This window comes from Rhinoraja longicauda, chromosome 7 (assembly GCF_053455715.1).
Source record: "Rhinoraja longicauda isolate Sanriku21f chromosome 7, sRhiLon1.1, whole genome shotgun sequence".
Lineage (NCBI taxonomy): Eukaryota > Metazoa > Chordata > Chondrichthyes > Rajiformes > Arhynchobatidae > Rhinoraja > Rhinoraja longicauda.
Window position 1 is genome coordinate 49,911,016 of NC_135959.1, and position 22,686 is coordinate 49,933,701.

Genomic DNA, 22,686 nt, shown 5'->3' on the forward strand with positions numbered 1-22,686 from the left:
GAAAGGTCAGTGTACAGATCACTGAAAGGTCACAATGCATGTGATATTGTTACTTTCACTGGACATTCTGGCCACTAGATTGGCCTTGATAAGGCCAAAACAATGGAATGTCAGGCATTTACAAAGCCCTCAGAGTAAATCTAAAAGCTACTGGAACCACATCCCATACTAATGTAACATTCCTAGCCACATACCCTTTGGAGGTTAGAAACAAGGTGGTTTTGGTTGGAGATGGAAGAAGGGGTCATCACTGGGAGGAGAAGCTTCTCTCCCATTGAAAAAGGCCTGGAGGTGGAATCGATGGAAGAAGAGCTCCACATCATGGTGGCTCCGGAACTCGTTGAGATGTGGGTGTAGGGATACAAAGGTCAGGCCTATGTTGAGGGAGGACAGGAGGAATAGTGAAAACATCTGAACGAGGGTCCCGACCAAAACGTCACCTATCCATGTTCTCCAGAGATGCTGCCTGACCTGCTGAGTTACTCCATCACTTTGTCCTTTTTTTTACCCAAAGGAGTTATTGCAGAAAAATCTGCAGAAGGAATTTAGAGCGTATCAATGCATGAAAAATCAGAAACAAAAATTGTCCCTGGTAGAAACAATGAAAGAGTGACATTTTAATCTTTAAATTTGATGGCCGAAAATTAAAACTGGGCATAAAATCCAATTCCAGAGTATTTAATACTCTCTTCAGTCTGGCTAATATTCTCAGCAGCAACAGTAGCAACTAAATGCAGAAATACTGAGATGTAGTGAACAACTGATCCCAAGTGCAGAGCCCTACTAATGAGAGCATAAAACAGGACCATGAATCACATGGGAGAAGGCATGCTGCTGATTGCCACTTCCCCTTCTATTATCCCAAGCGTATTAGCCGTGACCTATCTGCAGGGAGCAAGGATTATGCGATGTTATTCATGGTTCAGTTAAACTTGCTTGTGGGCATCATATTTCGACTTTGGGTAAAAATAAGGACGGCACGGTAGCGCAGCGGTAGAGTTGCTGCTTTACAGCGAATGCAGCGCCGGAGACTCAGGTTCGATCCTGACTACGGGTGCTGCACTGTAAGGAGTTTGTACGTTCTCCCCGTGACCTGCGTGGGTTTACTCCGAGATCTTCGGTTTCCTCCCACACTCCAAAGACGTACAGGTATGTAGGTTAACTGGCTGGGTAAATGTAAACATTGTCCCTAGTGGGTGTAGGATAGTGTTAATGTACGGGGATCACTGGGCGGCACGGACTTGGAGGGCCGAAAAGGCCTGTTTCCGGCTGTATATATATGATATGTGATATGATATGATAAGACAGTTCAGAAATGTTGAACATGTCCAGTAGTTACAGAAAATGTTTATTATTTAGAGGAGATGAAGAATTTACTTGTAACATTCTGCACAACTTACAGAGTGCACATTTTATTTCTGCCAGTACACACAGAATTTTCTTATGTGCTGAGATATAAGTGAGGCATGAGACCAAGTGCCCAATCTAGAACTCTACCTGAATAGAAATCATTGGCCGTGCAATCCAAAATACAAGTAGATATTTTCAGATCAAATAGTTTGGTGTCTGAAGCATAAAATGTTTAGTTTAGTTTAGATTCGAGATGCAGCGTGGAAACAGGCCCTTCAGCCACAGTCCGCGCTGACCAGCGATCCCTGCACACTGGCACTATCCTACACTTTTGGAACAATTTAAAATTTGCAGAAGCCAATTGATCTACAAACCTATGCATCTTTGGACAGTGGGAGGAAACAAGAGCATCCAGAGAAAACCCACGCAGTCACGGGAAGAACGTACAAACTCCATACAGGCAGCACTCATAGTCAGGATCAAACCTGGGTGTCTTGCACTGTAAGGTAGCAACTCTACTGTTGCGCCACCATGTCATTCCCATGATTTACATGCTTTAACAAATAAAGCTAAATATGTGAAAAAAGATACATCGGGTTAGGCTGCATCTCCTGAGAACATGGGTAGGTGATGTCTTGACCCGAAATGCCACCTATTCCTTTTCTCCAGAGATGCTGCCTGACCTGCTGAGTTACTCCAGCACTTTGTGTCTTTTTATTCCCGTAAACCAGTGTCTGCAGTTCCTTGTTTCTCCAAGCTAAATATGTGAGTGATTTTGTTAAAGGTCCACAAGTTTTGTAGTCAATCTTACACATTGAAATATTCGATACAATCTGATGACCACTCTTTGATTATCACGTGAACGTTATCCCCAATGTGCAAGGAAGGTGAGGTGAAAGCCCCACCATGAAAAATCTAATGGTAAGACTCACCCTTTCAATTTTACGCTCTTCCAGTTTGGGTACTGCGGGTGCAGAGTTTGATGGGCTGGAGGTCGTCAAGGAACTTGCTGGTCCACCCATTGTATCTCCATTCAGGTTGGCTGCGTTAACATTTGGTGGAGTGATTGCAACAGCTGCAGAGGTGAGTGAAATGGCTGGTCTGTTAGCAGGAGCTCCGGAGGTTTGGTGAGTGTGATGTGGGGAGGTCACAGGCTGCGGTCTCACCACAGTGGCGGGGATTCGGGTGGGAGGACTTTGTGTTCTCAGTGGAGGCACAGTAGCAGTTGGACGATCAAGCACTTGAACAGCAGGATGGACTGCAGAAATAAAATGGAAGGCATAGTGAAAGGGTTGGTTAGAAGAGTGCCCTTGGTTTGTGGCAAATATCAAAGATGTTAATTCCTCAGATTATTTTCAGATAATGTTGATGCTCAAATTAAAAAAATTTCATATTAAAAAACAAAAATCAAAATGAGAAAAGTATACACAATATAATTTTAGTTTTTAGTTTAGTTTAGTATATTGGCATGTGTACCAAGTACAGTGAAAAACATTTTTGTTGTGTGCTATCCACTCAGCGGAAAGACTATACATGATTACAATCAAGCTACCCATAGTGTACAGATACATGATAAAGGGAATAACATTTAGTGCAAGATAAAGTCCAGTAAAGTCCAATTAAAGATAGTCCAAGGGTCTCAAATGAGGTAGATGGTAAGTCAGGACCTCTCTCTAGTTGGTGAAAGCATGGTTCAGTTGCCTGATAACAGCTGGGAAGAAACTGTCCCTGAATCTGGAGGAGAGCATTTTCACATTTCTGTCTCTAGACTGATGGGAGAAGAGGAAGTGTCTGGGGTGAGACTCATCCTTGATTATGTTGGTGGACTTGCCAAGACAGCATGAAGTGTAGATGGAGTCAATGGAAGGGAGTTGGTTTGTGTGATGGTCTGGTCTGTATTCACTGTTCTCTGCAATTTCCTGCAGTCTTGGATGGAGCTGTTCCCAAATCATGCTGTGATGCATCCCGATAAAATGCTTTCTCGGGCGCATTTGTAGAAATTGGTGAGAGTTGTTGGAGACAGCCAGAACTTCCGAAGCCTTCTAAACCTCCTGTTCAGAATTTCCGATGGAGTAAGTGCCAGATTCTCAACAAACGATGCCTGGGATTCTCCAGGTTACATTTGATATCTTAAATGCTAAATATCCAGCTTCCCCAAAAAAAGCCTGTTTAGATTAGTTTAGAGATACTGCATGGAAACAGGCCCTTCAGCCCAACGAGTCCACGCCGGCCAGTCACATTAATTCTATGTTATCCCACTTCAGTGTGCACTCCCGATGCATTAGCGGGACAATTAACCAACAAACCTGCACATCATTGGGATGAGGGAGTAAGCCGGAGCACCTGGGGAAACCCACATGGTCACAGGGAGAACGAGCAAACTCCATGAAGACAGCACTTTTGGCCAGGATTGAATCTTGGTCTCCAGCGCTGTGTGGCAGCAGCTCTGTCGGCTGTGCCACTGTGGTGCCCCAGACAAAATACTTTTCTTATATTTGATGGCCTTTTAAATTATTTAGTTCACTGCTTTGTCTTATTAAGCCATTCAAGCCTTAAATTTAATTGAAAAAAACATGGATTTATTGCTCCTGCTGAGATCTCCAGGATATTACTAGGTATCTGAAATGCTGCACTTTCATTATGCTTTCCGTGAAGACATTAGTCTTTAGCAGCAGATGACAAGACCATCATATCAAAGAAACATTCATAACATTTAAAGAGTAAAAGAAACAACCACATAGCAGAAAATATTCTTGCTTTCATGAGCAAAGAAAGCCAATTTTAAAATAAATACATCTTGTTCTCCCGCTGTGCCTTATATTGTGCAATCATCAGGAGCTGGGAGCATTTTAGTAGAGGTTCAAAAGTAACGCAGGAGATGGATGTGGAAGATCAGACCTTTCTCTTCAGTCCTTGTTGTATAATTTGGATTGCATTCACATGAAAAATACAAGCACGCTTTCTTCTGTATTCCATAACAGGTAGCTATACTATTTTAGAGTCATTTAGTCATACAGGTTGGAAACAGGCCCTTCGGCCCAACTTGCCCACGCCGGCAAAATGCCCCATCCACACGAGTCCCACCTGCCAGTGTTTGCCCACATCCCTCTAAGCCTATCCTACAAGTCCAAATGGGTCTTAAACATTGTGAAAGTACCTACCTCAAATACCTTCTCTGACAGCTCATTCCATTCATCTACCACCCCTTTTTATAAAAATGTTGCACGTCAGGTTCCTATTAAATCTTTCCCCCCCTCACTTTAAACCTATGTCTTCTGGTTCCTGATTTCCCTACTCTGGGTGAAAGTAGGGAAATTTACCGTATTTATTTACCCTATCTATTCCCCTCATTATCTTATACACCTCCATATGATCACCCCCTCATCCTCCTGTGCTCCAAGCATTGTTACTGATGCAAAAATGAATATTGAAAAACGTTAAATAATAAATAAAAAGAAAAATCATGAATTAGTTAACTCAGTGTCAAAACACATATTGAAAGACCAGAATTTTCAGTATTGACATGGAGCTGTATTCAATTGAAAGTTCCTTCCTTTCATGTCCATGTGCTCCCTGGAATCTAGAGGTCTCCAGAAACACATGTAATAGAAACTGCATGTGATTTATTCACTCGGTTGTAGTCAGGGAGCTGTATTATAAATTGATGGAATCACATAAATCAATTTCTGAAGTATTGGCAAAAAAAATCTTCAGTAATAAAATATGATACATTGGAAGTATACATAGAGTCAGCTAGTCTTTTCAAAGGAGGAAATAAATTATATATTAAGCATAAGACACAAAGAAGCAATCTACTTTGACCTGTATCATGTCAGATCCTTTGCGTGTTTAGTACAGGTTTCTTTAATAAATTGCAAAGTTTGTCAAATATTTAATTGGTCAAATATTCCATTTAGTATGTCCCTGCCTTAGTCCACATTATTCTTGGGGGATACTTATCTGAGTCAGCCTATGACTCTTGTTTAACAGTTGGAGTTAAGGTAGCTTCATAGAAGCTTAATGAAAGAGGTGGTAATATGGACCTTACAGATTGCAGATGACTTTGTTATCACACACACCAAAATGGAATGAAAGTCCTTGTTCACATAATGCTCACAGAGTAAACTATACAAAATGACAAATACAACAATAGATGTGATAACATTGTTAAATATAAATATGACTGCAATGCGATGAGCAAAGTATAAAGGAGAAGTGCAGGGCAAGTTTTTCTACACAGAGGGTGGTGAGTGCCTGGAACACAATGCAGGGGGTGGTGGGTGAAGCAGATACATTAGTGGCATTTTAAAAACTTATGGATATCGATATGCATAGAATGGAGGGATATGGGTCAAGTGCAGTTATATGATAGACTTGGCATCATGTTCAGACATTGTGGGCTGAAGAGCCTGTTCTTGTGTTGTACTATTCTGTGTTCTATGTTCGATGTAAGGAGTAGAACATCTGCAAAGCATAGATATATTTAAGAGGAGGTTAGCATATGAGTGGGGTAGGAAAATATGATGTACAGTGGTGGGAGGTCCACAAGGAGTATAAGCAATAGCACGGATGAATAGGGGGAATTGATTCAATGATTCAATGGTCTTTATTGTCACATGTACCGAGGTACAGTGAAATTCTTTTTTTTTTACATACCGTTCAGCAAAGTATAACTATACATAGGCACAATCCAAAATTAAGTAAAAAGTACAATAGAAACAGTCCACTGAAACAATATACAAGAGTCGCCAGGTTTTGGCAGCATTTTCAAAGCCCCAGTTGCTTTTGGCCATAAGGCCTGTTGTCCTGGTGGCGTTGCAGGCTCCATTATTTGCAGTGAATATAACATTTCAGATCAGTTTCTCTGCCACACACTTGCAGAGCAGTATTCAATTTAGACAAATGCATTGCAAAGATGCATAATATGTGGAGCAAAGCATAGAGACATCACTTACCCATCTGCATTGCACTGCGGGCCTGGTTGACAGTTTGTTGTCCTGAATATCGCAGGCAGTTGTTGAGCTGTGGACTGGACGTATGAATCTGGGGCTGAACAGGAGGACTTGCGATGGGAAGAATGGGCCTCACTCCATTGTTCATCAGACAGGTTACTGCTGGGTGGCCTGCTGAAGGGTTTCCTTTCATGGTTTGGGTGGCGCCTACTGTTACTGTATTTCTTGGCTGAGTTCCTCCAAAGGGAGCCCTAAAGCAAGACACACACCATGACTAATTGAATCTCTGCACACAGTCATTTTAATTTAGTTGGTAGACCCGTTGCCTCGGAGCGCCTGAGACCCAGGTGCAATCCTGCCCTTGGATGTTGTCTTTGCAGAGTTTGCAAATTCTCCCTGTGACCGTGTAGAGTTCCTTGGAGTATTCCGGTTTCCTCCAACATCTCAGACATGTGGGTTTGTAAGTTAATTGGCCTCTGTGAGGGTTATTAAGGAGTGGATGAGAAAGTGGGATAATATAGAACTAGTGTGAATGAATGGTCAGGGTGGATCGGTAGGCCGAAGGGTCCGTTTCTATGTTGTATCTCTGAACTAAACTATTAACATTGTTTATGGAAAATAGTTCAAGATTAACAACTTATCGAATGCCTATAACAGTGATCAAGGGTTGGTGTGAACTTGATGGGCCGAAGAGCCCGTTTCCATGCTGTAACTCTAAACTAAGCCAATGAAATTGTTGATGGAAAATAGTTCAACATCAAAAACTTATCTGGTGCCTATATTAATGATCAAGAGTTTGAGTGAACTCGGTGGGCCGAAGGGCGAGTTTTGATGCTGTATCTCTAAACTAAACTAATGACTTTGTTTATAGAAAATGTAGCAGGAAATGAAAAGGCCATTCAGAGTTGCTGTTTGTAGTTATGGGCGATTTATTAAAACTGGTGTGCATCAGGAGACCTTTCAAAGCTGCTGCTGAGCATGACTTTAGTACAGCTTTTATATTCTCAGTTGACGAGATTACACAGAAACTTGATTAACAGTAAAACTAGGTCTTGATTACAGAATGGAGGTTACAGAAAGGCTTAATTCGGTGACAAACTAGGTCTGAATAACAGAATAAAATGATTATCCACAAGTCTAATTTTGTTGAGAGTAGATCCAATTTTCTGTTACAACAATTGGTGTAGGCTATAACTTTCAGAATGAAGTTCCTGAAACTTGGGTGTCTTCACCGCTGTATTCCATGTCTCAACTTTTAGGCTTTGTTTGCAGTTCTCTATCACCACATTAGCACAATCAACATCCCTATTTACTAGTTATTAGCCCTCACTATTCTTTCCTATTTTAATAGAAAATAGAGCCATAGAGAGTCATAGAGTCATACAACGTGGAAACAGGCCCTACTCCCCAACTTGCCCATGCTGATCAACATGTCCCATCTACATTATTCCCACCTGCCTGTGTTTGGCCCATATCCCTCTAAACCTATCCTATCCATGTACCTGTCTAAATGTCTCTTACAATAGTACCTGCCTTAACTACCTTCTCCGGTAGCTGATTTCATACACCCACCACCCTTTGTGTGAAAAAGTTGCCCCTCAGGTTCCTATTCAATCTTTCTCCCCTCACTTTAAACCTATGTCCTCTGATTCTTGATTCCCCAACTCTGGGCAAGAGACTCCATGCGTTTACCCGATCTATTCCTCTCATGATTTTGTACACCTCTAAAAGATCACCCCTTCTCCTCCTGCGTTCCAAGGAAATAGATCAAGATCAACAACTTATCTAGTAACTTTAACAATGCTGAATGCCCCAGAACAGTTATTCCCCTTGCTACCAATCCCTTCTATTTCACTACACCTTTGTTGAAACCACATAGTGAGGTGACAAACCTCTGTAGCTGCTCTCAATAATGCTCCAGTCTGTCGATGCACCCACCTGGACACAGGAGTTACGTAGTTCCCAGGAAAAACACCAGACATTCCTGTCCTCAGTGAAGTGCCTTTGAACCATCCGTCCTGGCATTTCTCAATAACTCGGTACATCTCTCCTTTCCGCAGCTCCAGTTCATCGACCTTCTGTGGCTTGTAGGCGTACAGGGCCATGTATCTGAAATGCAAAATGATACATAAAAGTCATAGTGTCGACCCAACCCATTGGCCCAACTTGCCCACACCGACGAACATGACCCATCTACACTAGTCCCACCTACCTGCGAGTACTAGAGGAACCCAGCGGGTCAGGCAGCATCTGTGGAGGGAATGGACAGGCGGTGTTTCATGTCGGGACCCTCATTCAGAGTTGAACACTAGAGGTTGCGGATTGGAGTAGTTGTATACCCAGTCCGATTTTCCTTTAATTTTAAATAACGTAAGTTGTCCCCCATATCATGATGTGGAGTGGTAAGGTGTTGGTAGAATACGATGAGATTGTTGTTGGCAGAAGTTTAGATGCAAAGAGCAGCCATGACTTTTTTATATGACATAACTAACTCAGGGGCTGAGTGGCCTACCCCTGCTTCCAATTCATATGTTCAAATGGGCGTCCTTGGTCACTCCTTGAACAACCAAGATTGATTGTGTTGCTTGGATCCGGGCTCCCCGATGGTAATTATCATCATTCATCTTCAATTGACTTATTGATACTGACCCACAATTCTCATGCTAATTCTGACTACATCCCTCCCTCCCCCCCACACCTTCCTTCCTTAAATCAGACCAGTTCTGAACCAACTGCATATGCTGGTTTACACCGAAGATGGACACAAAATCCAGTCCCCATCCCCATGCCCTCTACTATCAGTCTTAAAAAGGGTCCAGACCTGAAATGCCACTCATCCTTTTTCTACAGAGATGCTGCCTGACCCGCTGAGTTATTCCAGCACCTCGTTTCTATCTTCTGAACCAACCTCGATTAACTAACTCCCAGATTTCATGGATCACTAAGAACAACAATAAACCAGGAGTAGGGGTCGGCCATCAGGTCCTTCAAGCCTGGTGACCACATCAATATGAAAAGTTTAAGTTCACAAGCGCCACTCTGCATAATACATTAGTCTGCAAACCTTTGCAGTGCAATAGTCAATGCTACTTTGGTGAACTGTCCAATCAATATCGATTGATTATTGACAAAAATTGCTAATTATCAAATAATTGATATTTATTTTTAATTGTATAGATATAATCAATATGATCATGGCTGATCTATGCTGGCCTCACTTCCTCTTCTGTGTTAGTTCCACATAACATTTCAAATAATTATCTATCCCCGCCTTAAATATATCTAATGGAGTCATAGAGTGTGGAAACAAGCCCATCGGCTTTACTTGCTCACATTGACCAACATACCCCATCTACACTAGTGCCACCTGCTTGCGTTTGGCCCATACCCCTCTAAACATTTGCTATCCATGTACTGGTCCAAAACGTGATCGTATTTTCCTCAATCACCTCCTCTGGCAGCCCGTTCCATTTACCTCCCACCCTTAGTGTAAAAGAATTGTCTCTTAGGTTCTCCCCTCTCCTAAACCTATGTCTTCTGGTTCTCAATTCCCACTACCGTGCCCTGGGACAGTGAATTCCAAATATACATTACTTTCCAAGAAAATAAATTTCTGTGCACCTGTTTCAAATGACCTGATCCTTATTTTACAGCTATGTTCCCTTATGTTTCCAAATAAGGGAACATAGCTGTAAAATAAGGATCAGGTCGTTTGAAAGATCAGGTCAAAATAAGGATCAGGTCAGTCTTCCACTCGCAAAAGCATTTAAACATCTACCCTGTCAAGTCTCCATGGGATCTTATATGTTTGAATAAGCTCATCCCTCATTCTTCTAAACTCAAGGCAGACAGGCCCGAACTGTCCAATTCTCTCAATATGATAACTTTTTCAACCTAGGAATTAGTCTGGTGAATCTCCCTTTGACTGCCGACAATGCCACTTTATCCTTTTTTAGGTAGGGGGCCAAAACTGTGCACAATACTCTGGCCTTACCAACACCATATAAAACGAAATGTCATTATTCTTAAAAACCAACCCCTTTCCAATAAAGCCCAAAAGCCGTGACCTCTGAACTACTTTGCCTTCCAATTTTCATGCATTAAAATATCTAGATCCCTCTGAGCTTCACTCATTCGAATCACTTCATTCAGATAATGATCTCCTTTCGATTCCTCTCACTGAAATACATGATCTTATACTTCCCCACATTAGACTCTATTTGCCACGGTTTCACCCAATCACTCATTTTATCCCTGTCCCACTGCAGAATCACAATGTCCTCATCATAAGATAGACACAAAGTGCTGGAGTAACTCAGCGGGTCAGGCAGCATCTCTGGAGAAAAAGAATAGGTGACACTTTGGGTTGGAACCCTTGTGCAGACTGAAAGTAAACTATTGATATTTGTTTTCACATATTGATATACTCAATATGATCATGGCTGATCTCTGGCTCGCCTCATCTTCTGTGTTAGTTCCACATAACATTCAATTCCTCAGTCATAGTCATACAGTGTGGGAACTGGTCCAATGGCCCAACTTGCCTGCACCGACTAACATGTCCCATTTACACTAGTCCCACCTGCCTGTGCATATCTTGGACCCAAACCTATATTCTCTGGTTCTCAATTCTATTCTAGGCAAGAGACTGTGCGTTTAACCCAATCTATTCCTCTAATGATTTTGTAGACTTCTATAAGATCACCCCTCATTGTCCTGGGCTTCAAGGAATATAGTCCTAGTCTGCTCAACCTCTCCCTGTAGCTCAGGCCCTCGAGTCCTGGCAACATCCTCGTAAATCTTCTCTGCAACCCTTTCCAGCTTGACATCTTTCCTATAACATGGTGCCTAAAAATGAACACAATGCTCTAAATGTGGCCTCACCATGGTCTTACATAAATGCAACATGACCCCCCCAACCTCAATACATTGACTGAAGAAGACCTTTCAAATAATTATCTATCGCCACCTTAAATATATCTAATGATTCAGCTTCTACCGCCCATAGGGGAAGAGAATTCCAGATGTTCACTGTGTTCTGAGAGAATAAATTTCTGTGCGCCTATCACGACTCCCTAACCTCTTGACGTTCCTGATGGAGGGTCAGACGTGAGCCTGGTGAACTCGCCCCCATCCCGGCCCTGACTGTGACTCTTCATCTCAGCATCCATGTCCGGCCTGATTTCCCTTTGGGCCATGGGCACTCTTAAAGTTGGCTGCTATGGGTCCACAACCAAGATGTAATCGGCATCTCACGCAACAATCAAATGGCGCACCTTTCATGTGGCATTGCAAATTCTTGGCCAATATTCTTGGCTCAGGTGGGCTTTAAATGGAGCAATCTTCACTTTTATTGCAACCTAAAGAGTGAAGTGCATTTCTATTTGAAAACATGGCTATTATCCTGTAACATAGTGAGAAATGGTTCGAATAGTAAGGTTGCGTCAGGTCATAAAGACGAAAATAATTACTGCCATGAGTCTTGAGCCCTCATTCTCTCCATGAGGTGGTAGTGGATCATTTTGTCACTGATGCTAATGACAAAAAACATGTTTTTAACCTTTGAAAGTCAAGTGTGTGGGTGCCTGTGTGTACGTGTGCATGCATGCTTACGTGCGTGTGTGTGTGCACGTGTGCATGCATGCTTACGTGCGTGTGTGTGTGCATGCACGTGAGTGTGTGTGTTTGTTAGTGTCAAACTTTGTTCCATCTTCTAGAATATCTATATCCAGCTAGTTGGCACTGAACCTACAATGCTTGCAGGGAAGAGAGGAATGGTTGAGGTGTACATTTCACTGGTAGCTATGTCGTTCTTGCAGGTCATTGTGTTCTCCCATCCTGTTAAAAATCACCTCTACTATTTAGTTTCGTTTATTAACGTCACATGTACTGAGGTACAGTGAAAAGCTTTTTGTTTGTGTGCTCTCCAGTGAGAGAAAAGACTATACATCTACTTCATTTGAGTCCTTTGTCCTACCTTTATGTACTGGACTTTATCCTGCATAAAACATTATTCCCTTTATTCAGTATCTGTACACTAGGGATGGTTTGATTGTAGTCATGTGAAGTCTTTTTTGCTGACTGGATAGCACACAATGAAAAAGCTTTTTGTTGTACCTCGGTACACACGACAATAATAAACTAAACTCTAAACTCTACAATCAGGCCGCCCACAATGCACAGATAAAGGTTAAAGGGTACGACATTTAGTCCAAAGATATAACATTAAAGTCTGATTAAGATAGTTCAAAGGTCTCTAAGGAGGTCAGGACTGCACTCTCGCTGACGAGAGGCCCATTCAGTTGCCTGATAACATCAGCTGGGAAGAAAATGTCCCTGAATCTGGACGTATGCATTTTGAAACTTCTGTAGCTCCTGCTCGATGGTTTTGGGGAGAAGAGGTAAGTGACCAGGGTGAAAGTGGTAGTTGATTTTGCTGGTGGCCTTGCATCAGCGTGAAGTGTAGATGGGGCCAATGGAGTAAATGGAAGGGAGGTCTGGACTAAGCCCACAACTCTGCAATTTCTTGCAGTCCTGGATGGAGCAGTCCATGGAGCAAACCAGGCTGTGATGCATCCCAATAAGATGCTTTCTACGGCGCATCTGTAGAAGCTAATGAGGTTTGTGGGAAACATGCTGAACTTCCTAAGCCTAAGTGTTGGTGCGATTTCTTGGCCACAGCTTCGATGTGGCTGGCTAATGGATTCAAGGGATATGGGGAAAGGGTAATGGAATCAAGGGATATGGGGAAAAAGCAGGAACAGGGTACTGATTTTAGATGATCAGCCATGATCATATTGAATGGCGGCGCTGGCTCGAAGGGCAGAATGGCCTACTCCTGCACCTATTTTCTATGTTTCTATGTTTCCCAGACAAATTGCTGGTGATATTTATTCCTAGGAACTTAATTTACTGGTGACACTCGCAGGAAGGCAAAAAAAAGCTTAAGTTTGTGAAGCTGATTTTTGTTTAACACTAAAAGACACATTATCTATAATGGCTTCAATGTTATATTTCACTGACTTTTTCCCATTGTTGCTTGGAATAAAGCTGAATTACTTCGGCAAAATGGCTGATGCGTGACTGACAATTTAAGATTAGTATAATCTGAGGAAAATGCTATGCGATTTCCAGCAGGCACGAGGCTATATCCTAAAGTCTTGGTCGGTTCACATACTGATCTCTAATTATATGTGCAAATTAACACATCATTTGCCCTCGAAGCAAACAGTAACTTAATTTAAGAAGTAGTTGATTGACCGAAATGCTTTGGGGTGCCTTCAAGTAAATTAATTTTTTTCCCAGGTTTATAGATTTGATTCCTGTATTGTGGATTAGAACAGCAACAGATTCAATAATTTACCAATACATTACTTTTCCTGAACATTTTTGGGTAGTTATTACATTTTCTGTCACCAAGCCATCACACTAAATGATAAATTTTGTATTTTAGTAAAGTTAGATGATAACTGAGTAATGCTGATCAACATAATTTGGAAATATAACTCATCTCCAGCTACTATATTTTCCACTAAACATGATCAGTGTTAGTAAAGCACCAACTTTTGCATTTTGTGTAAGAAAATATCTGCAGATGCTGGTACAAATCGAAGGTATTTATTCACAAAATGCTGGAGTAACTCAGCAGGTCAGGCAGCATCTCAGGAGAGAAGGAATGGGTGACGTTTCGGGTCGAGACCCTTCTTCAGACTGCATTTTAGCCATTCGCCAATTGATTCAGTGAAATGACATCTCATTGCCCGGGATTTATAATGGTATGCAGCGTGAAATCAGAATATTATATGAACGCCCTGAAGGGATGCTGACTTTAATATGCGTTAGTATGATTCACCATGTAATGTAGGAGCATGGAATTATGCTCGATTGGCCAAAGCTCAGAATTGTTTGATAATTAGACAGAACACATGTGCTACACCCTGATATTGTAAGCCATCGTGAAATAAGATTACATTTTTCTTTACTAACATGTACATCATTTACATAATCCCACATTGATTCCTTAGAAGTAGAAAATAAATCAAAACTGTCTCTGAGGTGATTTCCTGTTAAAATATTATATCTAAGTGTTCCAGAATTTGTGCTAACTGCTCAAAATCCCAGTTCTTTTTAGTAAGTGTTATATTAAACAACTACTTCCACAGGTTCCAATTGGAAAGCAGCCTTTCTACTGGGACATTTATCCGTCTTGATGCTCTCTGTTCCCATGCACGACTAAAGGTTTCTTCACCATTTGCTACGCTGTTACTTAAACCTGGTCAATCTCTGACATTTCCCCTTAGTCAGCGCCTCTGACTTCATCTCACGAGTCAAGAAAGGTTTATTGTCATATTTCTCAAAACGGAAAAATGAAATTCTTACTTGCAGCAGCACAATAGATATGTAAACATTATTCTCTTTAAACACTATAATAAATAACAGAAGTTTTTTATATATATATATATATATATACAAAAGCAAAACAACAATAATAGTGCAAAGACAAAAACAATGACCCCTAGTCTACGTAATTTGGAGCTTATTTGGAGATGGCTGTTGGGAAGAAGCTGCTCCTGAACCTGGACGTTACAGCTTTTGGGTTCCTATACCTTCTTCCCAATGGCAGGAGTGAAATGAGAGTGTGGCCAGGGTGGTGTGCTTGCTGCCTTTATGAGGCAGCGACTCCTGCAGATCCCTTCGATGGTGGGGAGGTCAGTACCCCTGATGTACTGGGCAGTGTTCACCCCTTTCTGCAATCTTTTTCATTCCTGGGCGAACTGGAGTCAGCTATACAACCAATGACCCCCACAGCCCCACAGGCTTCTAATTGTCCTGACTATATCTTCACCCCGCTCTGCATCCTTAAGAATTCCTGTCCATTCTCCCAGTTTTTCCAGCTCTGATAACATTTTCCAAACGAATGCTTCCAAGAGTCTTTTGGCTTAACCATAACATCCTCTCCACTATAGTTGAGGGAGCTCACAAGCATGTCTGTTCCACTTCCCAGATTTCTGTTCACAACCCTTGCCTTCCCACTCACAGCAAGGTTAGGATTCTCCCCATTCCCAACCCTACATTCGATGGATCATCCTCTGTAATTTGCCACAAAGGACATGTTTTTACTTTCAGCATTCTGAAGGGAGCAGGTCACCGTTTCTCCTTGCTTCACCCTTCCTCCTCCAACGACACCTATTCCCATTCTTATGTCACTTTCCAAACTGCAGCAGCTGCAACACTTTTACCTCTTCCCCTCCCATTATGCCTGGACCCAAACACTTGTTCCGTGAGCCAGTGATTCCTTTACATTTCTTGCCACTTTAATATACGGCATTCAGTGTTCACAGTGTGGTCGCTTCTATGATGGAGAAACTGAACATACTGGGTGACTGATTTGCAGAATAGCTCTGCTCCATGTGAAACAATGGTCCAGAGCTTTCAATTACTTATAACAATTATTTTCCTCTCTTCCATGCTCCATCTATTTCCAACTTCCCAGGCTAGCATGAACAAGCCGTTAATTCCCACTCTTAATCCATCCTCATCTGCTTCACCCGTCTTCTCCGTGCGAACACAGATATTCTCTTTGTCCTCTGCAACCCTCTCACCTTTTTCTCCGAGTTTAAACATGACTCTTTTTCGAAATTATCCCGGTCCTGAAGAAGGTCTTCAACCTGAAATATGAACTCTGTTGGTCTCTCCACAGATGCTGCCTGGTCTGCTGCGCACTTTCAGCATTTTCCATTTTTATATCTATGACTCACCTTTAATTTGTTCATGGATAAGAACTAATAAAATTTGCTAGGATTCCAAAATCTGTTTATCTTCTTGATTGTTGCATGGTCCATTATGGATAAATTAGTTGTTATCAGGCAACTGAACCATCCTACCAACAACTAAAGAGCTACTATCTACCTCATTGAAGACCCTCGGACTATCTTTAATTGGGCTTTGCTGGACTTTACCTTGTATTAAACATTATTCCCTATATCATGTGGACTGTATACATGTGCACTGTAGGTAGCTCGATTGTAATCGTGTATAGTCTTTCCGCTGACTGGTTACATGCAACAAATAGCTTTTCAATGTCCTTTGGTACACATGACAATAAACTAAACTAAACCAGTTCAGCTGCTTTTGATATGCATGTGTGTGTGTGTAAGATCAGTTGTAACAATAACCTTAATTTAGAGTTGCTTACAGATTATGGTAAATAGTTCGTTCAGCACAACTCGACAGCGTTGCAATAAAGTGAAGATATTAGGGAGTGGTTCTGAGATCAAGAGAGAGTTAAAAATTTTAAACAGAATTTATGGGATATCCAAATGAAGAACCATAAGCTGATGTGGATATGGGTTATTAAAATCTCTACCCAGAACACAGCAGTGTAACATCAATGCTTTGAAAGCTACTGCTCAGATACTGATTGCTGCATTCAGTATTATCATTGGCACCTTTATGGGTTTGTGTTGAATTATTTCAGGCACCTACATCTTATGATATGGATGCAATGACACAGATATAAAAAAAGCTCAGGACCAGCACAGAATAAATACTCAAGGAGAGATGAGAAACTATGGAAAGATCTGGAACCAAGGTTGTCAGTTAAATGCAAGGTCTTGTTGTGGTAGAAACCAAAGTATGTCAGCAAGCATGGGACTCTGGGTTAATGCAAAGAGGATATGGGCAGCTGGATGAGTTCTGACTTTTAAACGAAATTGGGAAGCAAGCAAAGAAAGCATTGGAACAGTGATGTATCGAAGTAACAAAAACATAATTGAAGGCTGCAACAACAGATGAACTAAGGCAGGGGGAGACATAAGACAACATTGTTGTCAATGACGAAAGGGCATAGCTTTGAGGTGATCGAGACAAAGTTTAAAGGAGATTTGCGGGGCAAGTTTTTTTTTCACAGAGGATGGTGGGTGGCTTGAACATGCTGCTGGGGTACTGGTGGTTGCACATACAATATTGGCATTTATGAGGCTTTTAGATAGGCACATTGGGAATGGAGGGATATGGATCACGTGCAGGCAGATGAGATTAGTTTATCATGCGATCAATTTTGGCACAGACATTGTGGAGCAAAGGGCCTGTTCCTGTGTTGTACTGTTCTGTTCTCTATGTATTTAAGTATCTAGCGAAACACATCAATTGTCAAGGCTTGTTCAATGGTTCAATGATTCTTTATAAGTGAGTTTGGTATCTCGACTGCGCATTCCCAGGTCATCGGTCATTCAGGATAAACATTCTCGCCGGCTGAGCTGCTGTGCATACAGACCTGCGTTTCATCCGTATTTTCCAGTTTTGATTCTACGAGGTAAGCTTTCAAAACTATTAACTAGGTGTATTTATGGTTCACTTGTACAAAACTATGATGATTTTGTTGGTTTTATTGCTTTATGCTTCGGTGAGTGAGCGAGATTGTGACGATGGATAACAAGCATTTTTTATTGTTTTTGTTTGGTGGGGGGGAGAATGAAATGAAATGTATGATTTCTATAACTATCAATAGACTTCTGAATGAGCTCTGCATATACATGTGTAAGTAAAGTTGTGCAGTACAAAAGTTAGTCACGAGTCTCCTGACTAATCATGTCTCTTCTGATTCCCATAACATTGGATAATTTCAATCAGTATTTGACATTCTGATTTTCTGTTATAATCTTGTGATTGTATAAATGTGTTCAATATACTTGCACCATTTTCTTTTGTATTGTAACTTGCACTGGTATTTAACGGACTTGCTTACAGGACCCTATTTGAATTGACATATGATTGACTTTGTTATTTATTTTGTTTTATATGTTACAGGGCAAAGCCATGCGCATTTGTGCAATTTTGGGCTGTGTGATTTGCACGTATCACCTGAATAAGTGGATGTAGAGTGTGTGTGACTGCCACAACTTAAATATGCAATGGGAAACTGTTTCTGCCCACCTCCCTTCAAATTCTAGGAAAAAAAACTGCAGGTGCTGGTTTAAATCGAAGGTAGACACAAAATGCTGGAGTAACTCAGTGGGTCAGGCAGCATCTCGGGAGAGAAATAATGGGTGACGTTTCGGGTCGAGAACCTTCTTCAGAAGTCTGAAGAAGCGAGATACCGAACTCGCTTATTCTCCAGAAGAGACATGATTAGTCAGGAGACTCGTGACTACGTTTTGTACTACACAACTTTATTTACACATGTACATGCAGAACTCATTCAGATGTCTACTGATAGTTATAGAAATCATACATTTCATTTCATTCTTCCCCCCCCCCAAAAAACAATAAAAAATACAAGGGACACAAAAGCAGTCCAAAGTCCAATCCACATGTTAGAACTACTGAAGCGCCCCTGATCCAGGTAATCCCAGGTAAGCCAGGTTCAGCACAAATATTGTGGGCCAAATGGCCTGTTGCTGTGCTGCACTGCTCATTGTTCTAGTTGACAGAGGTGTCAAAAATGAAGATACAAGCAAAAGGATCAAACATGACTTGAGGAGAGAATGTTTACACTGCTAATGTGTAGATCTGTATTGTATTGCCAAGGGTAGGTAAAAAAGCAAGTTCAAACATCAGGCTAGTGCTTAGTTTTGAGAGGGACAAAAGTTAAAGGAGATGTGCGGAGCAAGTTTTGTTTTCACAAAGAGAGTGTGGGTGCCTGCACGTGCTGCCAGGGGTGGTGGTGGAGGCAGATACAATAATAATGGCATTTAAGAGGCTTTTGTATAGGCACGTGGATAGGCAGAGAATGGAGGGATATGGATTATGTGCATGCACAGGAGAGATTAGTTTAACCTGTCTTCATGTTTGGCACAGACATTGTGGGCCGACATTCCTGTTCCCGTGCTGTGCCATTCCATGTTTTATGTAATTATAGGTTTCAAATGGAAGCTGAATGAATATGTGAAAGGATTCACCGGGTGGCGCCAGCAATGGCTGCCTCGCCATCAGTCTGTCTGTCCCTTCTTTCTTTGCGTCTGTTTTGTATGTGTTAAATGTATGTTTTTTAGTGTTCTTTAGCTTGTTTTTTTGTGTGGGGGGTGGGGGGGGGGTGTTGGGGGAAACTTTTTCCGATCTCTTACCTCGACGGAGATGCGATTTTTTCCCGTATCGTATCTCCATCCGCACTACGGCCTATCATCGTGGAGTTGGCAGCCTTTGTTGGAGATCGACTGGGAGCTCCATCGCAGGGGCCTGCGGGACTTACCATCACGGAGCTCACGATCCCTGTCGGGGGTCGTTTTTGGGGCTCCAACCGTGGGAACCTGTGAGACTAACATCGTGGAGCCCACGGTCTCTGGTTAGAGACCGACATCGGGGACCCCAAGCCGCAGGAGCTTTCGACCGCCCCGATGCGGGAGTTTCAATCGCCCCGACGGAGGCTTCGACCGCCGGCTGCGGATGGTTCGACTGCCCCAACCGCGGGAGAATAAAGAGGAAGGAGATTGGACTTCATTGCCTTCCATCACAGTGAGGTACGTGGAGAGATCTGCTATGGTGGATGTTTGGGTTAACTTTTATGTAGTTGTGTGTCTTGTTGCTTTTTATAGTATGGCTGTATGGCAATCTGAATTTAATCTGTATGGTAGCCTTAATTGGTACATGTGACAATAAACTGACCTTGAAAGCTTGAAAGAGTCTGCAGGTCTAAGAGAGAAGGGAATGGAACAAGATGGACACATGGGGCTGATGGCTGGACCTCAGGCCAAATTCAATGCAGAATCAGTGTGACGAATGGCCCGACCCAAAACATCGCCTATCCATGTTCTCCGGAGATGCTGCCTGACCTGCTGAGTTACTCCAGCACTCGGTCTTCTTTTGTAAACCAACATCTGCGATTCCTTGCTTCTTCAATGCTGAATCATTCTGTCATACCAAACAAGGGGAGGCAAGAGGAACCATGTGTGGCAAGCAGGGGGACTAAACCAGCAAGAAATGAGCCATCTGATTCAATCAATCCATGCTTGCTTTTGTTCTCCAAGACACTGAACCATGATAACAGTATTTACTTGTCCTGTTTCTGTATCTTATTAGATTTTAGCTGTCGGCAAGCCAATAGAAGTGCATTCAATTGAAATAAAGACAGTTTATCAAACTAATCAGGCAAAATCTCACCACTCAAGTTTAATTTTGGAGCTATAATCTAACATCCATTAATGATAATTTGCAGATCCTTTTGCCTGACTGTTGCAATTTAGATAACTGTTGTTTGACATAACAGTAAAAGAGGTATTTAGTTGACAAATGTACCTGATCCTCATTTTAAGGGAAATGATGATGGGTCTCAGAGGGGAAACCAGGAGAACATTTTAAAGGACTTAGACAGAAAAAGCTGGAGTAACTCAGCGGGAATGCTGCCTGTCCCGCTGAGTTACTCCAGCATTTTGTGTCTATCTTCGGTATAAGAACAGCATCTGCAGTTCCTTCCTCCTCATTTCAAGATCTTTGTCATCTGAAGTGACCGTGCATTATCCTCCCGTTAAGAGACTTCATGCGGTGGGAGAGGGGTGTATGGATGAAATGTGGTCCCAAACCAATTCTCCCTCTTGTCCAAGAAGCCTGACACTATACACGTGATAGAACTTTAATTAGAAATCATCACTTACATATTGAGCGGTAATTGGGTCTTTGGTGCTGTTCCTTGTTCCCCAATGGCAGCCCCCAATCTTGGACCCACTGCACCACCAACTGCATTGGCAGTAAGAGATGAGGCCTATAAAATGTATCAGACACATAGATTTAATACATAAATATATAAATATATATATATAATGAAACATATAATGAAATTACATTTTCTTGGTTAGAGAACAACAGTGACCTCCAAAACTGTGGCATGTGGCGTAAATAAACCACCACTGTCTGCAATGCTCCTGAAGCTAAGGAATGTAGGGTGGTGCAGCAGTAGAGTGCTGCCTTACAGCGCTAGAGACCCGGGTTCGATCCTGACTATGGGTACTGTCTGTATGTAGTTTGTACATTCTCCCTGTGACCGCGTGGGTTTTCTCCGGGTGCTCCGGTTTCCTCCCACACTCCAATGACATATAGGTTTGTAGGTTAATTCGCGTTGGTAAAAATTGTAAATGATCCCAAGTGTGTAGTACAGTGCTAGTGTAGGGGGTGCTCACTAGTTGGCACGGACCTGGTGGGCTAAAGGGCCTGTTTCCCTACTTCATCTCTAAAGTCTAAAAGAATCAAGTGCAACACAGTCCTGGCCAACAGATCATTCCTGACAAGGCTGACTAGCTGGTGATGTGCCCACAAAAAGCTGCAGGTCATGAATGACTTGGAACTTCTCACCTTCCAGGAGCTTTGTTAATCAGAAGATACAGGAACGGAGCTTGGGACTCTGGGAGAATGACAGTGAAAGTGGGTTTAAGCTCTTCCCTCAGGGTGCCGAAACACACTAGAGGGCACAGCTGCAAGGTGAGAGGGGGAAAGAATGGAGATGTGTGAGGCACGTTTTTTTACACAGAGAATGGTGGGGGCATGGAATGCATTGGTGGTGGAGGCAGATACTATAGTGATGTTTAAGAGGCTTTTGGATAGACACATGCAAGTGCAGGGAATAGAGGGATATGGATCATGTACAGGCAGATGAGATCGATTTAACTTGGTATCATATTCGCCACAAACATTGTGCTGTACTGTTCCATATTTTATGACATAGACATAGAAAATAGGTACAGGAGGAGGTCATTTGGCCCTTCGAGCCTGCACCACCATTCATTGTGAGCATGGCTGATCATCTACAATCAGTAACCTGTGCCTGCCTTCTCCCCATATCCCTTGATTCCACTAGTCCCTTGAGCTCTATCTAACTCTCTTTTAAATTCATCCAGTTAATTGGCTTCCGCTGACTTCTGTGGCAGAGAATTCCACAAATTCACAACTCTCTGGGTGAAAAAGTTTCTTCTCACCTCAGTTTCAAATGGCCTCCCCTTTATTCTTAGACTGTGTCCCCTGGTTCTGGACTCCCCCAACATTGGGAACATTTTTCCTGCATCTAGCCTGTCTAGTCCTTTTATAATTTTATACGTCTCTATAAGATCCCCTCTCATCCTTCTAAACTCCAGTGAATACAAGCCTAGTCTTTCCAATCTTTCCTCATATGACAGTCTCTCCATCCCAGGGATTAACCTCATGAACCTACGCTGCACTGCCTCAATAGCAAGGACGCCCTTCCTCAAATTAGGAGACCAAAACTGCACACAATACTCCAGATGTGGTCTCACCAAGGCCCTATACAACTGCAGGACTTCCTTGCTCCTGTACTTAAATCCTCTTGTTATGAATGCCAACATGCCATTAGCTTTCTTCACTGCCTGCTATACCTGCACACTTACTTTCAGTGACTGGTGTACAAGGACACCAAGGTCTTGTTGCACTTCCCCTTTACCTA

The 22,686-nt window shown here is 42.2% G+C and overlaps 1 protein-coding gene across 4 annotated transcripts in view; it reads right to left on the reverse strand.

Moving 5' to 3' along the window:
* Nucleotides 1-22,686, reverse strand: part of LOC144595265 (E3 ubiquitin-protein ligase SH3RF3-like) — a 258,681-nt gene that overhangs the window by 17,293 nt on the left and 218,702 nt on the right. For all 4 annotated transcript variants that reach the window (XM_078402549.1, XM_078402551.1, XM_078402550.1 and 1 more), the window contains 4 exons: nucleotides 20,891-20,997; nucleotides 8,241-8,411; nucleotides 6,306-6,553; nucleotides 2,283-2,608 (listed from right to left, as the gene is read on the reverse strand). In XM_078402549.1, the coding sequence (XP_078258675.1) occupies nucleotides 2,283-2,608; nucleotides 6,306-6,553; nucleotides 8,241-8,411; nucleotides 20,891-20,997 (852 nt within the window). The remainder of the gene's footprint in view (nucleotides 1-2,282; nucleotides 2,609-6,305; nucleotides 6,554-8,240; nucleotides 8,412-20,890; nucleotides 20,998-22,686) is intronic.